Source organism: Nycticebus coucang, chromosome 6 (genome assembly GCF_027406575.1).
Source record: "Nycticebus coucang isolate mNycCou1 chromosome 6, mNycCou1.pri, whole genome shotgun sequence".
In the NCBI taxonomy this organism is placed as follows: Eukaryota; Metazoa; Chordata; class Mammalia; order Primates; family Lorisidae; genus Nycticebus; species Nycticebus coucang.
In genome coordinates, this window is record NC_069785.1 from 105,388,201 (window position 1) to 105,408,923 (window position 20,723).

The window sequence follows — 20,723 nt, forward strand, 5'->3', positions numbered from 1 at the left end:
TTTAGAAACAATATTTTCATCTCTTTCCTAAAGATAGAAGTTAGAGGAAAGACATGCTGAAGCCAGTCCTTTGTTTTTTTCTTTCTTTTTTTTTTTTTTTTTAACTTACTTCATTTAGTAGTCCAGGGAAGAACCTAAGGGTGAGGTGCAGAACTGTCTGAGGATGGGGATCTGGGTACAATTTGCAGCACAGCACAGGAGTTTAAGAGACCAATGAGACCCTCCAGCTAGTTCATTGTTGCTTGCTGCCTTACCCCTGAATGAGAACTAATGGAAATTGGTTTATATTAATACTCATGGACATTAGGGGCCAAGGAAGGATATCCAGCCACCAACAGTAAGTTCCTACTACTAGCAGATAGCCCATGGCCCTGGGGAAACCTGAGTAGGAGGGGGCAAGTACAGAAACTCACCCCTGGCAGTGGCAATGCACCTTCTCATTCATTGTGCATGATTTTTATAAACCAAGAGAGAGACCCCAGACTTGTGTAATTCATATTTAGTTTTTTAAATTATACGGACATAAAATATTGGATGTTTTCTAATTAGGCAGTCATGTCAAACTCATCATAAGTAAAAGATAATATTTATAATAGAGATTTCACTGAGAAAACTGGAAAATACTGTCGAAGGATTGCAATGTGTTTTTTATTGGCTATTTTAAGTATCTAGATCATTTCAGTACAGATGTTGATCATAATACATCTTTGAGCACATTTTCAGCTTGAGACTAGGATGTAACACTGTAGAGAACCAGGCAAAGCAGCACACAGCACATCGTAAATACCAACACACGCAAAGGAGGTCAGACACAACCTGCGAGGACCATCTGATGAATTCTAAGGGAATTGACGATGGGCTTTTTTGTTTTAAAAAAAAAAAATTGTTTTGGAATGTCTAGAAATTAAATTAAAGTTCCAGACTTTAAATTTTAAGCTCACATTCTATAATATATTTTGATAAACAGTCCAGAGAATCTTAAGTAGATGAATTATGAAACTATACTTTGCAGCTAACTTACATGTTGTAGTGACTCTGGGATTCCAAAAGGACGAGCTAACCTCTGTTCTAGTAAGCATGTTTGAATCTAAAATATGCTTTTGAAAACACATTCTTGTGAAGTTCACAGACATAGACAAAACTGCTTATTTATGCATAACTCATGATAAAGTATTTTGGTCATTGTACTAGTTTAGAACAGTCTAATCCAACTGGTGCATTGTCAGGGAGTGATAACAATGTTAAGGGACTATCCTGATGACTGTCTAGGGAAAGGCCACTGCGGAGGTCATGGCTGACTTGTGCAGGCAATGCATGGCATGAGAGTGCCTGATGTGACACATTTATGCAGTGGACCAGCTATCTTGAATGAAAGGCTCATCCTTTTTGGTGTTTTCGCCTAGCTAATTACTATAATTACTACTTAGGATATATTAGGCTTCCAAATCTTAGCTAAAGGTTTTTAAAAAGTGTTCCTATGCAGTGCCTTGCTATCTCCACACTACTAGGAGAAGTTAGTTTTAACCGACATGAACAACAGTTGGAAAAGTACTTAAAATGTGTAGAGTGCGTGTGCATGCACACATGTGTGCATTTAGTCAGTTGCTGAGAACAATAGCTGTGTGTAGGATTCTGTCTTTAAAACTTTGAAGAGTTGTTTCTTTGCCCATGATCACATCTACTTAGTAAGAACTGTTAATGATTAAATGGTTCTGGAAAGTGTAAGGTAATCTGCACCAAACCAAGTTAATGAGCTGTAGATTTTCTCTAGTTTATGTGCTTTTCATCCCATCTTCTTCCCTTCCTGCAAATTATGAGACCATCAGCACTCGAGTTTGAGTGTGTTTGCCATACTAAAGACTGGAGCTAGCATTGATTAGTCACATTACCAAAGCACAACCTGAATTGTAAAGTTACTGGGAGAGTCTGGCTGGCCAACCAGCATCTACACCTTCATGTGACTTTCTTGTTCTTGATGTATTTCTACCTTGTACAAAATAGTGCTAGCCCAGTGGAGAACATCTGAGATGATATGGCCCCCAGGAGATGTCTGGCCATGTCTGGAGACATTTTTGGTTGTCAGGACTGAGGGGAAGGTGTTACTGCCATCTGGTGGGTGGAGGCCTGAGGTGCTGCTAAACATCCTGCAGCAAAGAACTACCCAGCCCTAAATGTCAATAGGACTGAGGTTGAAAAAGAGCCTGCCCTAAAGGAATCACTTAAAAATAAGCATTTTGTTTTGTTTATAACCATCTTTGTCACTTTTTTTTTTGATTTCTAATAATATCATTTATAGAGATGGTGTAATATGTAGAGCTTACATGGCAGGATTTTATTTTTTTACTTTATAAATGAGTTTAGAGATCAATATTTATAAAATCAGCAGTATCTCAAGGAGATACTTGAATTTTTCAGCTAGAATTTATTCCATTTTGTGCATATTCATTGGTTTAGATATTGCTTCAGAGGTCTCAAGAAATAAAATTGGTTGCCTCTTACCCGACTTCTGCCTGCACCAGGCACTTTCATACACTCCATTCTTTAATCCACACTACTACCTTGCAAGAAAAAGCATTACTAATTCCATTTTGTAGATGAGGGAACAGAACCTCGGAGAAATTAAGCTACCTCCTCAAAGTCATATATCTGGTAAATGATGAAACAAGAACCCAAACAAACCTGTCAGACACAGTCTTTACACTTCCTTGCATGTGCTATCCCCAGGAACTGCTGGACTTAATCACAGAACAAATTTGTCTCATTAACGTGAGAGGAAAAGTAAATGGGAAAATATCCACAAATGTATTCATCTAAAATGTGGCTACATAATACAGAGCCTCTGCTTCCCTTTTTGAGTTTGTTCAGAGTAGCTTCAAAGGATTGTGTAGGTTATCTCCATGCATCTCCCATCATCTAGATAATTCAGGCAGAGAAGAAATTAGATTATTCTCAGATTACCTAGATAACTGAAGGGGAAATGACAGCTTGCATTCCCTAAAATTTTCAGGCTGCAAAGTGAAATGGTTTCCACTGCTTTTAACCTGAAAACAATCTCTATGCCTTTTAGTCTATGCACATTCCACCATCATTTGTCATTCTGATTTGGTAGATTTCATAGAGTTTTAAGAATAATCAAGAAATGCTTCTTATGGGTCTATTCTGTATTTGTGTCAAGTCCAACTCTAAATTAGTTAACCTTGACTGTTTTTCACAAGATTTCAACACAGAGCCTATGTAAGGGTGGGAGTCTGAGGAACATTTCACTTCTGGGGCAAGATTCATCTCTAAGGTGCTACCATGACACATCAGAATTTGTGGACCATGTAAATGTGGTATCTGGGTGCTCAATACATACAAATTAGTATGTGAACAAAGTATATTACTGGAGAGCTGTACCATCTCAACCATACTATGCATGGCCTTATTCTGACAAAGCAGGACTCACAAGCCAAAACTACTTTGATGGGGGATTTCTTTGTCTACCCATCAAAAAGAACCCAGATACTCATATTTACTTGATGAGGTTTTTTTTTTTTGAGATTTTTGCATGTTCAAAAAAATGTTAAAGCCTCATTTTCTATGTAGGTACTTTGTAGAACTATTAAAAATGACATACTCCAAATACCTTCTTGTGATTTAATTTCTTGTTTTCTGTTTGATAGAAAATTACTGGTGGCCACAGCCTAGATTATTGTACCTGCTGTGTTACCTTCAGATGCCAAAGGTTTTCTTCCTTTAACAAATTTTTAAAAATTTATCTCCAAAGCCCAATTATCCTGAACTATTTTCAATAGGCCTATAAAAACTCGGGGATTACTTCAGAAGTGAAGTGGCATCCTGCTTCCAGAGCTTCTGAAGTGGCCACGTACCCAACATTAATACATGATTGAGAGGCAGAGAATCCACATGGCTGTGTTGGTCTGGAGATCATGGTCCCTTCATAGATTTTTAAAAAATAATAAAAATAAAAATAAAAAATAAAAAAAATGCCTTTCTAGAAGCTCCTAGGTCATGATTTCTTCAAAGTCCGACAGCTGCTTCATCTGTTCAATTTGCATAGAATGCCTTCTGAGGAGCTTCTTTTTACTTCTCAAATCAACTCTCTTTGGTGAACTTGGAGCAACAGGAACCATTGACTTTAAGCCACTAGCAAGGGGGGAGGAAGGTTTGCAGCTAGATCTGATATCCGGGATAGGTGGGTTCAGATTCACATTTAAAGGAGGAAGGAAGCCAGGCCGAGCGTGAGAGAGACGGTCTAGGAGCAGAGTTCCAGAGCCTCGTCTTTCTAAAAGATGTGGTGGCCTTCGGCGTGCTGAGCTGGGGGATGTGCTGAGTACAGTGTCCAGGGACTCCCGAGAGCCATGGAAAAGAGCCAAGTGGGAGCTGTTGAGCTTCTTTCTGTCTAAGGGTCCTTTGCCAGATTCAAGGGAAATGGAGTTGGGCGGGTCAGCCCCTGGCTGTAAATCTAAATCATAGAGGTCATTTTCCAGCTGTTTGAGAGCAGAGGGTCCCAATGGGCCCACACTACCCTTCTCTTGGTCAGCAGGGAGAGTTCCTCTTCTGGCCAGACGTGGGTTAGGAGCCTGGCCTTTCTCATAGGCTGCCTTCCAGGATGCTGGTGCTGAAGAGGCTGGAATCTTCAGAACCTGCTCCATGACCATGGGGAAGAGGGTAGGGTCTTTGCTATCAATACTGTTGGTTCTGGAGAGAGGCCTCCTCTTAGTGAAGAACACATCACTGATGCTTTTGAGAACCTCTTTGTCTGTGCTGGGGCTATGGGTCTCATCTTGGCGTGCTGAAGCTGCCAGCACTGAGGGAGCAATCAGGCCCCAGGGCTCAGACTGGAGCCTCTTCAGTTGGGGCAGACGGGCCCTTTTGAGACCACTGACTTTCCTGGTGGGTGACCCGGACTCATTAAGAACCTTGGGGGCATTGCAACCACTTGGATGCCCTGTTTGGAGGCTGAAGAAATCATCTTCCTTCTCACTGGATGGAAAGCCCAGGCCTGGAGCCTTCAGCTCAACATCAGAGGGGGACGCACACCGTGGAGGTGACTGCCTGTCTTCCACTTTGGGTGATGGGGGGACATTAAGATACTGTTTGGTGGTTTTGGTTCCCGCAGATGATTTGTCTGTTGTTATAATAATCACCTCCTTCCCTTTGGCTTTACAGGCATCAAGGAGATGTTTCAAAGCATCCTTGTCATCCGCATTTATTGCATAAACCAGAGCTGAAGCCCCAGTGCGGTCCTCAAGGCTGGGGTCTGCTCCATTCTCTAACAATAAGGAGACCACCTCTCCCCCAGCTCTTCTGATGCAAGCATGGATGAGCGCGGTCTTGCCAGACTTATCCTGGATGTTGGGGTCTGCCCTGTTGTCCAAAAGGTATTTCACCATTTTGGTCTTGCTGATGCTTTGCTGGTCCACGTGTTTGGTGATGCATGCCACCATGAGAGCTGTTTCACCTTTGTCGTTGCTTTCATTGATATATGCTCCCCCTTCAAGAAGCAGTCTGGTCAGCCGGAGCCTCCCTAGCCACACAGCCTTTAAAAGCGAGTTGCCATCAGTCCTCAGCTCCGTGTCATCATCCATCATACTGGCTCCAGTTTAGACTCTCTGAGCCACAATGGCAGTCAGACCTTGCAAGGGGAGAAGATGGGAAAATGTCATACATATATACTCTATAGGTGATCTGGGCAGCATGGTTATCACGGGGACTGAGGACAGTCATATCTCAGCCTGATTCCAAGTTATATCATCTTGGCAGAATTAACTAACATCTCTGGCTTAATTTCTTCCTCTGTAATGTGTGTTGGGAATGATAGTAGTAACCTACTTCATAGAGTCACTGAAGATTGCATAAGATACTCTGTGTCAATCACTTACCCACATGAAAAGCAGTTAAAATAACACCTAGTGTATAGTAAATATTTTTAAATGCAAGATGCTAAAGTGTTGACAGCACAATATTTATCACAAATGTTTCTACATTTCTAAGTTCCTGTACAAAAGGGGAAAGCTCTACTAAAAATAGAAAAATCAGCCATCATTGCGGTGGGTACCTATAGTCCCAGCTACTTAGAAGGCTGAGGCAGAGGATTGCTTGAGCCCAGAAGTTTGAGGTTGCTGTGAACCAGGCTGATTCCATGGCACTCTAGCGTGGACAGCAGAGTGAGACTGTCTCAAATAAAGGTGCAGGGATTGTATCTGCCTTATTTCCTCCTGTACCCTCAGCATTTAGCAGTGATTCCAACATAATGAACAGGTTACCTGATAAATGTGATGCTGTTAGTGGTGCTCATCAAAAAACTAGTCAGAAATATGCCAAAATATTTGTATTCATTCTGGATAATGGAATTGGGAATGGTTTCATTTTCTTTTTTTTTTTATTAAATCATAGCTGTGTACATTGATGTGATCATGGGGCATCATTCACTAGCTTCACAGAGGGAATGGTTTCATTTTCTTCTTTTTGCTGTATTCTCAAAATAAATATGCATCACTATTACAATGGGGGGAAACGGGAAAAGAAAATGTAAAACCAAACCAAACGGGCTATTGTGTCCCAGGTTGCAGTCTTCACTTTCCCCGCAGATGTCAGAATTCCTATTCTCCTTGCTCAGAAGAGCTTGAATAACACCATGCTGTATCTTTCCTTCTCGTTGAACTGGCAGGAAGCAGAGAAAGGAGAAAATTGTGCTTTTGTTCACAAATATTAGGAAATAAAGCTCAAACCAAAACTTTCTCAGCAGAGTTTGTCAAAACCTTATTTTCTGCTTGTTCTCTCCCTGTGTCAGTTCCTCAATTCCCAGACTCAGAACCTCCAACCTCTGTGTCACTTGAGAGGTCTTGCACAAATCAGGAGAGGAGGTCAGCCCAGCACTGATGCCCTGCCAGCCCACGGGCAGCACACTGGCCCACCTCTCTGCCAACACAGCCTTGCCACGTGGACTTTTTGTGGCGCCAGGCTTCTGCTACGAGATGGCATGTGTGGGCTACTTGCTGAGTTCCCTCCTCATCTGTTTCATGTCATTCTTGCTCTTGTTCTCCTACCCTGAACAGTTACTTATTGATTTAAATTCTTCAATTAAATTGGGAGGCAAAAGTTTTTCTTGGTTGAATTTGTAAGATGGATGTATACCTTTTTAAAAATCTTAATGTACAAATAGACACTTGATATTAAAAAAGCCCAAACCACCCATAAGTATATAACAAGGAAAAAGGCTCCTCTCCACACCCCTCACACATTCTTGAAGCCAGTCCCCTCTGATTAACAGTCCAGCGTGCATCTTTCTGCTTCTGATCATTTTCCGCTTATTCAAAGGCATTTTTCTGATAACACAGGTGTCTGATCTTGTTGTAATTGTGGTTATGTGTTTCTACTAGAATTTCTGCAAAACTACTACAATCTGAGGACACTGTGTTATTTTTTTTTTTTTTTTGAGACAGACTCTCACTTTGTCACCCTCAGTAGAGTGTTGTGGAGTCACAACTATAGCAACTTCAAACTCTCGGGCTCAAGTGATTCTCTTGTCTCAGCCTCCCAAGTAGTTGGGACTACAGGTGCCCTCCACAATGCCTGGCTTTTTTTAGAGTTGTGGTCTTGCTCTTGCTCAGGCTGGTTTGGAACCTGGGAGCTTAGGCTATCTACCCACCTCAACCTCCCAGAGTGCAAGGATTACAGGCATGAACCACTGCTCCCAGCCTGACACTGTGCTACATATATTGATCTCTGTTTCTGTCCCTCTGTTCCTTACTTCTTTCTCCTTCAATCTTTTACTGGTGTGTGTGTGTTAGAGAGAGAGAGATGGCCTTTCTCTCTCTTCTTTCCCCTTCACCACACCCAATGATTGTTGTGTTAAAGTCCAATGCATCGTGAGCTGACCAGTCTCCAACCTCTGGAGACTCAAAGCAGAATTTCCAAGGACTAAATAAACAAAAAGGAGTGTCCAGTGAAATCACACTTCTTTCCATTCCATTGAGGGGCCCTTCATCACCTGGCCCCAACTCATCTCTCCAGCATCCGCCTCTGCTACTCTCAATTTCACATTCTATCCACTTTGAAATCTCATCATTTCCTCAATGCACCACTTTTTATTTCTTTCCTCTTGGCACTGTTGACGTTTCTATCTCTAAGGCCTCCCTGCTCTTCCTTAATTATTCATCATCCCCCAAACTTCAGCTCAAATGTTACTTCCTTTGTAATCAAGAGTAAAATCACTCAAGATCATAGAGGAAGAGTTGGGTAAATGACTCATGCCCAGACTATATAAAGAACTCCCACAAATCACTTCCTCCCAAAGAGAATACACCAAATGACCAGTAAGCACATAAATAGATACTTGGCTTCATTAGCACTCAAGGAAAATGAAATTAAAGCACAGTGAAAATTCAGCCCTCACCAGAAGGGCTGAAGTTAGGCAGACTGACAACACCAAGAAGGACTGAAATGAGAAGCAGCAGGCACCTGTTAAGAGTATAAATTGGTACCCCTGAACTCGACTGCAGCTTTACATTCTGACCCAGTACTACCATGCCTGGGCTTATAGCTGTGGTAATTTGCAAAACATGGCCACAGAACCCTTCTATCCTGGTCTGTACAAGAGGAGGCAGCCTTGTGATTTTCTTTGCCTAATAAAATGTGGCAACAGTAACTTCATGTGACTTTTGGGGCAAAGCCTCAATAGATCTTACCACTTCCAAGTTTGCTCTCTTGGAACCCAGCTTCTCAGTAAGGAAGTCTGGGCTAACCTACTAAGAAGGGCACTTGGAGTTTCAGCTGATAGCCCAGCTAACCTGCAGAATGTGAGACTGTCCAGGTAGACCCCGCCCCCAGATGGCTGCATGTGAGTGAACCCACATGACAACAGAGGAAGAAACACCCAGAGCAGGAGCCACGTTGCACAAATATGAGCAAATAAATAATTATTGTGTTAAACCACTTATTTTTGTTTACAGCAATTGATTACTGATTAATAAATATACCAAAGGACATGAGGGGCACTATTCATAAAAGATGAAAACCAGAAACAACCCACCAAGAAGAAAACAAAGAAGTTGCAGTATATTCGTATCCTGTGTAGTAACACAGCATCTTTGCATTCCCTCCTTCTCTCTTACACATGTGCACACACACACACAACAGAACACACCAAAAGAAAAAGCAGGATGCTGCATCCTCTGCGTTCCTTAAGACCTTGCAACTTTCTTTATTAGAGTATTGATCCTTTTAATCATCTGGGTCAGCCTCCTCCACAAGACTCTGAGCTCCTCGAGGCAGGAAAACTGCCTTTTCCCCTTGTCAGCTGGGTGATAGATAATTGGAAAACAAGATGCAGGAAAAGATGGAGGAAAGTAAGGTGGGAAGGAGGAAAAATGGATGATTGTGTTACCTTTTATATTGTGTGTAGTGAAAATCACATACCTCTTCTCTACCTCAATCAAGGGAAAGAGAGAGGTAGGCAGGAAAGGAAGCCAAGAAGAAAAGAAGGAGGCAGAGAAGAAAGAAAGGGAGGAAAGAAAATGGCATATCTAGGAGATCACTTTTCTCCTTTCACTTGGAATCAGTGGCTACTTCCTCCCAGACGGTCAGGCCTTGTCCCTAATCAACCTCTCCACAGAATCCAAGGAGGGAGCAGGTTGGAGGCAAGGCAGCCAAGTTCTTTTCTGTGGCCTGTTAATATCTAGCCCACCCGTAGGTATTATAAAACATTCTGTGTGTACAGTGAGTTATTTTGTAAGTTGACTATGACCTTTTCCCACTGTGGGCCCCCCAACTGAAATTCCTTAAATGATGACAATGCGAGACCTTTGAGGACAGAATCAGGCCTTTACCTCACTCTTATAATCCAGACGAAATGTGCTGGGCTAACAGTAACTGTTGGTAGGCAGCATTTATCTTACTCTTTTCATTTCAAGAATACCAGATTTAAAACACTGTAGTTTACATGGCCAGTTGACAATGGCCTAACAATTTACACCAGATTCACTTCATGCCTCATCCCACACATCCTTAGCCATGTCCACTTCCCCTGTTCCTGAGCATTGGCCACTCACCCTACTTTATCACTTGAGTGGACTTAGTAAAGGCCACACCTTTCCCACACTCTTAGAGTCAGGTCGCTGCTGCTGCTGTCACTACTAAGGATGGTTTCAGCTAACCAGGAGAAACTGACCCTGGCCTGATCTTCTCCAGCAGCTGCCTAGAGACAGTAGATCACTCAACACTGAAGTGTGGAGAAGTTAACGATTGTAGAACAGAGGTTAACCAGTAGGTGTTAGATAAACTCTCCTCTTCACCCACCTTTTCCAAGGTACAACAGATTATGCAAATTCTACATGACTGAGCAATCAGTACACTTGTATTTGTGAAACTGAGCCTGGCTCTGGGTAACAAAGCCCCTTGTATTTGCTCTTTCCCCTTCCTTATCTCACTTTTCATTTTCCTTCATTCCTACTTCTCAGGACTTTACAACCAAATCAACTAGTAATATGTATGCTCTTACCCTGGACTGATGCCAACTGCCTTCTTTGAGCTGTAAAATGTGCCCTTCTCCCCCATTTCACAGATGAGGAAACCAAAGCCAAGAGTGAAAAAGTGGCTTGCCCATGGCCACACAGAAATCAGCAGGTGACTCTTTGGAGATTTCTTGCAAGCTGCAGTAACCCCTTCTTCCTAATTTTTATCCCCCCATGCAGAGGGGCTGATGAGTTTATAGTCAATGATCTGCCCCACATTCGTGGCCGACTCCACCTCAGGTGGAATTTGAGATTGAGACTGCAAGACGCCCAGTTATCATGAGCTGTTTATAAAAATTGAAGTGTTTGGAATTGTAAGGCTGCATTATGGACTAGACACATGCTGAGAAGCAGAAAAGATAATGTGCAGCAGGAGAGAAATGAAGCAAACACACTGAGAGTGTAGAGGAGAGATGGAGAGAGAGTTCTTCTCTCTCTTCTGAATTTCAGCTGCCTTTAGAGTCAGTAAACACCCTAGAAGCCTTTGAATAAATTAGCAAACTTTTCTTTATGGTAGTTTGAATTAATTTCTATTACTTATTCCAAGTAAACCTTGACTAAAACACTGGCCTTGCTTGCTCCTGCTTTTATTCCTTTATTCATCATCAAACCAATATCGACTATCCTACTCCATGCTAGGTGTTAAAGAGCGATACATCTAAAGATCATGAGAAAGATAAAGAAACAGCTGCTAAGGTATTTACAATCTAGAGGAAAGGAAAATGTGTATTTTAATAATAATAATAATAATAAACATTCATGGCATGCTTGCCATGTGCCAAACAACATGCTGGATACTATACACATTATGTTATCAACTCCTCACAGCAATACTATGAGGGAGATAGTATTATTATCCACATTTTATTAAAAATGAAACTGAGTTTCAGGGAGGAAAAGTTACCCCAAATCACCCAGGCAGTATGTTGTGGAGCTGGAATTCAAATCCAGGCAGTCTAACTCCAAAGACCATGCTCTTAGCCTCTACATGAAATAATTGTAGTACAATATAGTAAGTGTCAGAATGGAGGACACACATAAAGTGGGGAGACACGAGAGCCACAAGGGGCTGGGGCACAGGTTAGGGAAAGAGTCACAGGGGAACAGAAGTTAGTTGGCTCCTGGAAAGAAAATGCCTGGAATTTTGTTAACCCAAAAAGGGGAGGGCGTGACACTTAGGAGTGTCTACAAGCCCCAAAGGTAGCCTAGCACAGACATTTCAAGAACTTTGTGGTTTGTGTGTCATCCTGGTGGGAGTGGAGGGGTGCGGGGGGCACAGCTGGAACAAGAAAATATGGGGAGGTCTATCTACAGAGATCAAAGTCAAAGTTCCTGTGGCCTTTCCCTGAAGGCTGATGTTCACTATGTAGAAATGGGAAGCCAGTAAAGAGTTCTAAGGAAGAGAGTGACATGGTCATTGGCCACACTTGTGGCAGACAGATTGGCAGGCTGGGAGGTCACCAAGGAGCCTCCAAGAGATGAAGAGGACCAGAACACCACAGCAGGGAGACACAGGAAGAACCAAGCTGGAGAGAAGTTTGAAAGGTGGACCTGAATTTTACCCATTGGATGCGAGGGTCAACCAAAATCTAATTATCTTAATTTGAAATTGTATCTCCTATTGTATATCACAGAGAATAAGCATTGAGAACACCTCATACTGGGAAGATTAGACAAGTTAATAGTGTCTCTAAGCTTGTTGGAAGGAAACAAAGCAATTCTGATTGAAAATGGCTGACATATCCCCTGAATGCTAAAATCCCATCCACTTTGGCTACTCTGGGCACCCTATTTTTTAATCTCAAAAAATGAGCAGCCCCAAAGTGTTGTTTTGTTTTTTTTTTCTCTGTGTTTCAGAAGAAGAGTAAACTGTGAAGTGAGCACAATTAGCCTGGTTCCCACCCTATTGTGCTCCACCTCCCACAGTCACCCCCCTCTTTTGCCTATCTGGACTGCTGTCTGTCTAACTCATCTCTGCTGTAATGGAGAATAACATACCTTCCAGTGGCACAGAGGCTGGAAAAGAAATGCTAAAGACTAAAACATTACAACATCCAAAAATGAAAATGATGCCTTCTCTCATGAAGACAGGAGGTGAATGGAAATGTTTGCCATCTTTTCCTGAAGTCCTTTGATGTTTTATTGTCTGCAAAACAAAGTCATAATTTTTTGTTTGTTTTGTTTTGTTTTTATTGTTGGGGATTCATTGATGGTACAAGAACCCAGATTACACTGATTGTATTTGTTAGGTAAAGTCCCTCTTACAATTTGTTTTGTTTTGTTTTGTTTTGTTGGCAGAGTCTCACTCTGTCACCCCTGGGTAGAATGCTGTGGCACAGCAACCTCAAACTCTTGGGCTCAAGCAATCCTCTTGCCTCAGCCTCCCAAGTAGCTGGGAGTACAGGCCCCTGCCACAAGTTTTTTAGAGACAGGGTCTTGCTCTTGCTTTGGCTGGTCTCAAACTCCTGAGCTCAAGCAATCTACCCACTTCAGCCTCCAAGAGTGCTAGGATTACAGGTGTGAGCCACCGCACCTGACCAAAAGTCTTACATTTTTTAAGCAGTCATCTTGTCACCCTTTCTCAGATTAGTAAAAGGAAGTCTAGAAACAAGGATTTAGCCCTTTATCTCTCTGAATGCCCCCATGTTCATAAACCAATCCTCCCCTTCACTCATGTGTCTTCCCAGATCTTTGACCTGAATAGTATAGACCAAGACTATATATAAAGCCCTAACAGCCAATGTGACCCATAGTCATGTAGTCTTTGACCAGTACAGAGTTTTTTTTGGGGGGGGGATGGGGATTTATTTGAATATTTCAAGATGAATTATTTGTTGCTCAGTTTGAAAGGCCTTGCCATTCTCTGAAGTCTTACAGCTGCAAATTCACACATTCCAAGTTACTTACCTGGCCTATGTAGGATGTAGATTTGTGTACAAAAGTAAAATGTGTGAAATATAAGTCATGATGCTGTGGCTTTGTCCTTCACGTCATTTCTCAGCTGTTTACCTATTCAAAGTGTTTGGAAGCCCCGAATAAGCTAGTCCTTTTTGTAAACTTTAAAGTATGCTTATGTGAGCCATTATAAATTATGGAACTAACAATTACTTCAGTGCAAATACAATGCCATTCACTTTAGCCTCCCCTCCCTGAGTCACATTGAAATTGGATTCCATTAAATTTCCCTTGTTTAGAACAGTGAGGATCTCTCAAAGGGTTGAAGGACTACATTATGCAAAAGAAAAGGGTCTACAGATTTCCGTAAAGTTCCTCAGACACCCCCCACTAGTCTGAGGGAGCTTGTATATTTATTTATACTTACTTATATTTAGTGACACAGAGCAAATTTCTAGAACCATCTTTCTCATATATATATACACACACATATATATAAACATATATATATATAATTTTTTTCTGGCTGTGGTGTTAATCTTGTTTCTCTTCTATTTTCTTAATCTTGTGGCTTTTTATAAATGGCCTCAAATTCTTTATGGAACCAAACAGGATATAATCAATGAACCCTATTAGGTTGATCCATACGAAGTTATTGTTTCTGTAAGTCAAATGGTTTTTAAAAATCAATTTCACATATTCATAATACTTGCTAAATATATTTTAATGTTGTAATTGTTCCATAATCCAAGTTCATGAGGGTGCACCAAAGAGAGAGAGACAGGAGATCCGGATTCCCATCCCAACTCTGTTCCTAAGTACCCGAGGCAAGCATCATTCTGCAAAATGAGTAGCATTACCTCAGTTCTGCCCAATTTACAGAACAGATGTAGAGACCAAATGAAAGGCAGTATGTAAGCATTCTCTATAAAGTCCCACAGAATACCCAAAGGATTATTACACTGAATTAAGCTCAATCAGAATTGCTACGCGTGAGCCCTCCTGTGCGCCTCGCCCCCTTGGAGTGTGCCTTAGTCACCGTTACCACCCCTCTCCTCCTGGTTAGCTGCTGCCTCCTTCCTAGTCCCCACCACCAAACCACAGTTCGCAGTTTGCTGCATCTTTCCATACACACAATCTCCTCGACCACCCCCTCCCTACACTTTTGCAAGGAAAGCTTTATTATCCTGATTTTACAGATAGCTAAAATCTGAAGTTCAGACACCCCTAGTTATTTTGTCTGAGGGCATAAGTTTGTAAAAGGTGCACTCTGATTCAAACTATCTTCATCTTATTCCAAGTTCAGAGTTGTTTCGCGGAGAGAATTCCGTTCAAGCACATCTTTCCACTACTCCAAGCTGGTGTGGAGTTAAAGAACACAGCCGTGCTATTTGCCGGCAGCTTACTTCACCTCTCTTGCTTCGGTTTTCTCATCTGTAAAATGGGGATAATAACAACACACACATTTGTGGTGTACCATAACAATAAAACAACCCGCGTAGACCGCTTAGCACGGGACTTGGCACATGGCCCTCGCCTAAAAAATGTTAGATTTTTAAAGAAGTTTGGATACATCTTCCACAACCCGGTGGGGCGACATCGTTCCGCTACAGTATTCGTGGAAGCTTAGGGGGTGTCTTTGTACTCCGCCTCTTCCTTTTGCAGTCACGGGAAGCAGTCAGAAGGATATCAGAAATTGAATTCCACTTTTGCTTTTGCAATCCGAGAGCCTTTTCTCACACAGAACTGAGCTGCGTGACGTCGCCGCCCTGGACAGAGACCGGCTGGCCCCGGGCGAAGGAGCGGGCGGCGGGGCTGACTGCCGCCTCCAGCCGCCGGGCCGGGCTCTGTCAGAGGTGCTGACCTCTGTCCGAGGTGCTGACCCGCTGCGCGGGCAGGGCGCGCCGGCGTCCATTGCTGCCAGTGTCTGTGGGCATCTTCCAGAAGGCCGAGCACCGGGGTCAGGTGAAACCAGGGCGGTAAGTGCTTCTCCCACCGTTTCTCGTCAATGCTTAGATGCATACTCTTAAATTTTCGTTACGTTTTCAGGAACATAACCTCTCACCACCCATTCGTCACAGGTTTCTGCAAAAATGTAAGACTTGGCTCCCCCTTCAGTCCCTGCAAAAATTCAGACACCTATCACCCATCCTCGCTCCGCAACCACCTCCTACAAAAATTCAGGCCCCTACGCATCTCATCCCCACGCGTCAATGCAAAAATAAAAAATGTTAGATCCGTTTTCCATTCCTGTCTCCTCCGATTTCCTGTGATAAAAGCAGGCGCGCTCCTGCCAGTTCTCCCACTCCTGCCTGCGACTACACAGCACGGACTCACTTCTAGGGAGCTGGAGGTCCCATCAGGTGACCAATGGTGACCCCTGGGGGTGCGCTTACCTGGTGGGGAAGATCACCGAGCGCGACCACCTGGGTCCAGACCATCGGTAGGGTCATTATTCCCACACCAAGTCGGGGGGCGCCCGGCCCCCGCCTGCTGGCTGCGGGCTGCGGCTTGACTGCCAGAGGGCACTGCCAGGCTGCACCAGCGCTGACAAGGGGGCGACTCTCGGGCCTCGCAGGTCCTGTTGAGTCACTTGCCCAGAACTTCTTCAAGGTTCATGAATAAAACCTCTGCGTCAGTTCCTTCCATAGTCACTCCCTGCTCCTCCAAGTTGCAGTGGGAACTGGGGAGTTTTTGCTTCTTTGCTTTGCTTATTTTTAACGAGAAAGCAAGAAGCGTGAAAGAAGGAGAAGACTTGCCCCCGGGCGCTAGCCCCGGGTTCGCAGGTCTCCCGCGCAGCCTCAGCCCTCAGCTTGGTCCGGGGCTGGCTCTCCCGGCCGGCGAGGCGCTGTTGCCCACTGGCGCCCGGGAACAGCTCTCAGCCGCGCCTGGAGAGGCTATGTGGGTGTGCGAGCCGGAGCCGGGCGGAGGGGGCGCGGGGTGGGGGGGAGGCGCCTACCTGCAGTCAGAGGAGGCTCCCGCCGCCCCTCCCCCTCGCCCGGGCTGGTCTGGGGTCAGACGGGCGCAACAGCCTAGATGGAGCCTCCTAGAGCCTCAGAGGTCCGGAGCAGCGAGGGGAGGCTCCCAAAGCCCGACACCGCGGGTCTCCGCCCGTGGCAGGACTCGAACTCATGTCTCCTTAGGTCTTCTGCGGCTCTGCCTTCCTCAGGCTTCCTTCATGCGCGCCTACGGTCTCAGGGTGTCTGTGCACAGGGCTAGGAGGAGGGAGAAGAGGGGCCATTGAGATCCCAGGCAGTCTGATCTCCAGGGCCGGCTTCCACGGGCTCATCGTGGGACTTTATCCCAGCTCCCAGCTATTCCCGGGGCTTCCCGTAGAGTCAGTCGCCAACAATTTAGGTTTCCTTTGTATAAAGCAGTCATGATGGCTGTATAGGATTGAGAGCACACTGCCTTATATGTGAAAGTAAGTGTCCCCCTCCGCCCGCGCCTTGCAGTGCCCTCCCTGACTGGTCAGGTCTCCAGAGACAGCCTGAATTTTTATCTAGATTCAGTCAGATTATTTATCTGACTTCGTAAGTCAATTTTAATTTATATTTTTGATTTATATTTTTCTAGAAAATTGTTCATCTCGTTTATGTTTTCAAATTTTCTGTCTCAAGTATACAAATATTATAGATAGATCTGTCTTATAATTATTTTTCGTCTTTTCTGATACTGTTCTGTACCTCCTTCCCATTTCTGATATTCATTTGTGTTTTCTATGACCCCCATCCCCAACTTTTAAAGTCAAATTCACGAAGAATTATCAATTTTCTTGATCTTTAATTTGCCTTTGCCATTTAGTGTTTCCATAATGTTGCTTTATGGACACGTTTCCATGGGTATTGTAATAACTACATACTGTTCATGAGGTTTTTTTCCTTCTGAAAGAGTTTCAGGTTTGTGTCATCAAATATGAAGTCTTATCTTTGATGGCTTGTAGATTTTCTATCTTACTTAGGGAGACTTCCTTCCCCAGAGTAGTTTCCTGAATGTTCTAGTAATTTATAGCTTTGTTGTTGTTTAGATTATCAGTTCATCCGGAAATTATATTTATATGCATAAGGTAAAGTAAGGATCTGACAAAGGTGCCATCACCAATTCTGAAAAATCTTTTCCTCTTTTGCTGAATTGAAATGTAAGTGTTAACTAGAACACTTCATATACTCCAAACAAGCTCCATTTGGTTAATGTATATTCTTTTATACAAATGTATTGCTGGATTGCAATCACTTATTTATGTTAAGGTGGGGTTTATTCCATCCATATTAATAAATAAAATTATTTTCTTTTTCCTTTTTAGGGGATGGTGGAGTTCCCATTCAGCTTTGGTACAAGGTTGTGCCGACCTTATAGAATGATTTTGGAAAATTCTGGGTTTCCCCACACTTCAGAATATTCAAATTATCAAGATAACTGTCTGTTCATTGAGGGTTAATAGAACACACCCATGAAACCGTCTGGGCTTGATGAATTTTAGAAGGACAGATCTTTGATTATCTTTTCAAAAACGATTACAGTATTCATTTTCTAACTATTTGATTTTGGATAATTTATATTTGCCTAGAAAAATATTCAATTTTAATTGTATTTTCAGATTTATTGGTATAAAGTGACAAATTATGGTCCCTTATGATTTTGCATCACTTTGGAGTCTGTTATATCCCTTTCCCCTTCTTCACATTGCTGGTCTTCCCCCCATTATTTTTGGTGTTTATATAATATCTAATGTTATTTTGCTATAGTTGAATTACATGAGCTATGTCATTTTCATTTTGCGCCCTATTTATATAACCAATTAAAAATACTTGGGCGGCGTATTAATAATTGGGCGGCGCCTGTGGCTCAGTGAGTAGGGCGCCGGCCCCATATGCCGAGGGTGGCGGGTTCAAACCCAGCCTCGGCCAAACTGCAACAAAAAAATAACCGGGCGTTGTGGCTGGCGCCTGTGGTCCCAGCTGCTCGGGAGGCTGAGGCAAGAGAATCGCGTAAGCCGAAGAGTTAGAGGTTGCTGTGAGCCGTGTGACGCCACGGCACTCTACCCGAGGGCGGTACAGTGAGACTCTGTCTCTACAAAAAAAAAAAAAAAAAAGACTGATAATTTTCTCTCATACACAATGAAGAAAAATGTGCATTTTGTGTTTTTGGATATAAACAGTAGAAGTATGATTGCAAGGTTAATTGTGCATTAGTAGCCTCTATATCTTTACTTAGTACTGGAAGGCAGTATAATGTGTTGATTAAAAGCACAGACCCTAGAGTCTGCCTGTATTTAAATCCCAGCTCCACCACTTACCAGTGAGACACTAAACCTCTCTAGGCCTGGGTTCCCCCCTCCATAAAATTAGATTAATAGTAGTACCTATTTTATAGAACTCAGAGGAAAGGAAGCTGAGTTGATACAAATAAGGTACCTACTGCAGTGTCAGGTAGGAAAAAACATTACATATGTGTTAGCTGTTTGTCTGCCGGGTCTGTTCGTATTCAGATTAAACTGATAAAGTCTCCCAGGATGCTTGAACTCACCTGTGAGCAAAAATGTATTAGGTATGGGCTCTGTGACCCGATCAGCCTTCTTTGGCATGCTAGAGATTCAGCTGTGAACAAACAGACACATTTTCTGCCTTTACAAAGGAGCCTTCTGAAGATTGGTCAGCATTTCTTTGGGGATGAGAGAGAGAGAATCCATATACACTGTTCCTTGTCACCCTTTTCGTACAGGAAAGTATGAAAAGCAAAAAGCCTTTTGCACCCTATTCCAAGTCTGCTTTCTGATGGATATTCAAACACTTCCTCAGAGATGCACCTCATATGCTAGACCCACTAGATTAATAACAACAATAATAATAATGATTTTTAAAAATAATTTTAAATAACGGCAATAGAAGTTTTTGAATACTTATTATTTTTAATGTCCTCCAGCCAAAAACTACCAGAGACCCACCTGTAGTTGAACAAATCGGCTATAACACTTTTTTTTTTTTTTTGAGACAGAGTCTCAAGCTGTTGCCCTGCGTAGAGTGCCATAGTGTCACAGCTCACAGCACCCTCAAACTCTTGGTCCCAAGTGACTCTCCTGCCTCAGCCTCCCAAGCAGCTGGGACCATAGGCACCCGCTACAACGCTCGGCCACTGAGCTACGGGTGCCTCCCTGCAGTACTTCTTCTAGCCAGGAGAACCATGGAATATTTCAGTTAAAAGAGCTTTAGTAGAATGTAAATGTTTTGGCACAGTAACTGAGATAATGCCGGAAAGGCTATGTTAACCACTGTGATAAAAATGTGTCAAATGGTTTATGAAGTGAGTGTATGATGCCCCATAATCATATCATTGTATACAGTTATGATTTAATAAAAAAAATAAAAAAAAAATAAAAGAGCTTTAGAACAGTGATAGAATTTGGGCTGTGGTTGAGAGATTTGGGAGAGCATTTACCCCACTCTTAACAGAGGCAGTTGGATCAAAAAGAAATCACATCAAACGTTATTCTGACACCAAGAAGAAATTATCAAGTGATCCTTGGTGCCATAGTTTCTTCTACATACTGTTTTAAGTCAGTGGAAGTAAATTGTTTGCCATTCTTTAGCAGTTTCCTTGTACAGAATGTATTTTTAGTCAGTCAGTATCTGCAGGGAGAAGAAAGACTCAGAGGTGAGCATGGAGCTCCTCAGAGAGATCTGTTAGCAAAGGGCCTTAAGAGTCGTCTGGTTTGTTGGCTTCACAAAGGTGGGAAGTCGAGGTTCTAGAAGGATGAGGTGCTTCTAAGATCATACAGCAAATCCATACCAAGGCTGCCAGGTCTCCTGAGAACAGCACTGTACAAGTGGATGTGTTCCAGACTATAGCAAATATGTCAGTAACTTCTACTTCATTTTTATCACAACATGTTACAGGTGTATTCAAGAAAATACAGAGAAGATATGGACTTACATTTTTAAAGTCTTTCTAATTTACCTTTCAATTTTAAAAATTAGTTTCCAATATTTTGTTTGCACATTTACATTGCCTCATAATTTCTGCAAGTAACAGAAAATCCCATCTTAAACAAAGAAGGGCTTCTTTTTAAATTTGTAATAAGAACACTTATTGAGATCTACTCTCAAAATGAATTTCTAAGTGCACAATGCAGTATTACTAGCTACAGGCACAGTGTTGTACAACAGATCTCTACAAAGGCTAATTTTCTTACATAACAAAAAGTCTGCGGATGGGCAGTTGGTGATGATAGTTTGGAGGCTTGAAACTTTCAGGACCAGCAGTGACCTTTCCCTTTGGTTTGCTGGAAGGCTGTAGATAGCTCCAAGAGTGGAA

General features: G+C 42.7%; 1 protein-coding gene across 1 annotated transcript; it reads right to left on the reverse strand.

The window, feature by feature from the left end:
• Window positions 1–3,988: 3,988 nt before the first annotated feature.
• ANKRD34C (ankyrin repeat domain 34C) lies at window positions 3,989–16,316 on the reverse strand. The gene is made up of 2 exons (XM_053595661.1): window positions 15,809–16,316; window positions 3,989–5,638 (listed from the first exon to the last, which is right to left on the reverse strand). The coding sequence occupies exon 2, from the start codon at window positions 5,592–5,594 to the stop codon at window positions 4,005–4,007; it is 1,590 nt and encodes a 529-aa protein (XP_053451636.1). The 5' UTR covers window positions 5,595–5,638; window positions 15,809–16,316; the 3' UTR covers window positions 3,989–4,004.
• Between the last annotated feature and the right edge of the window lie 4,407 nt (window positions 16,317–20,723).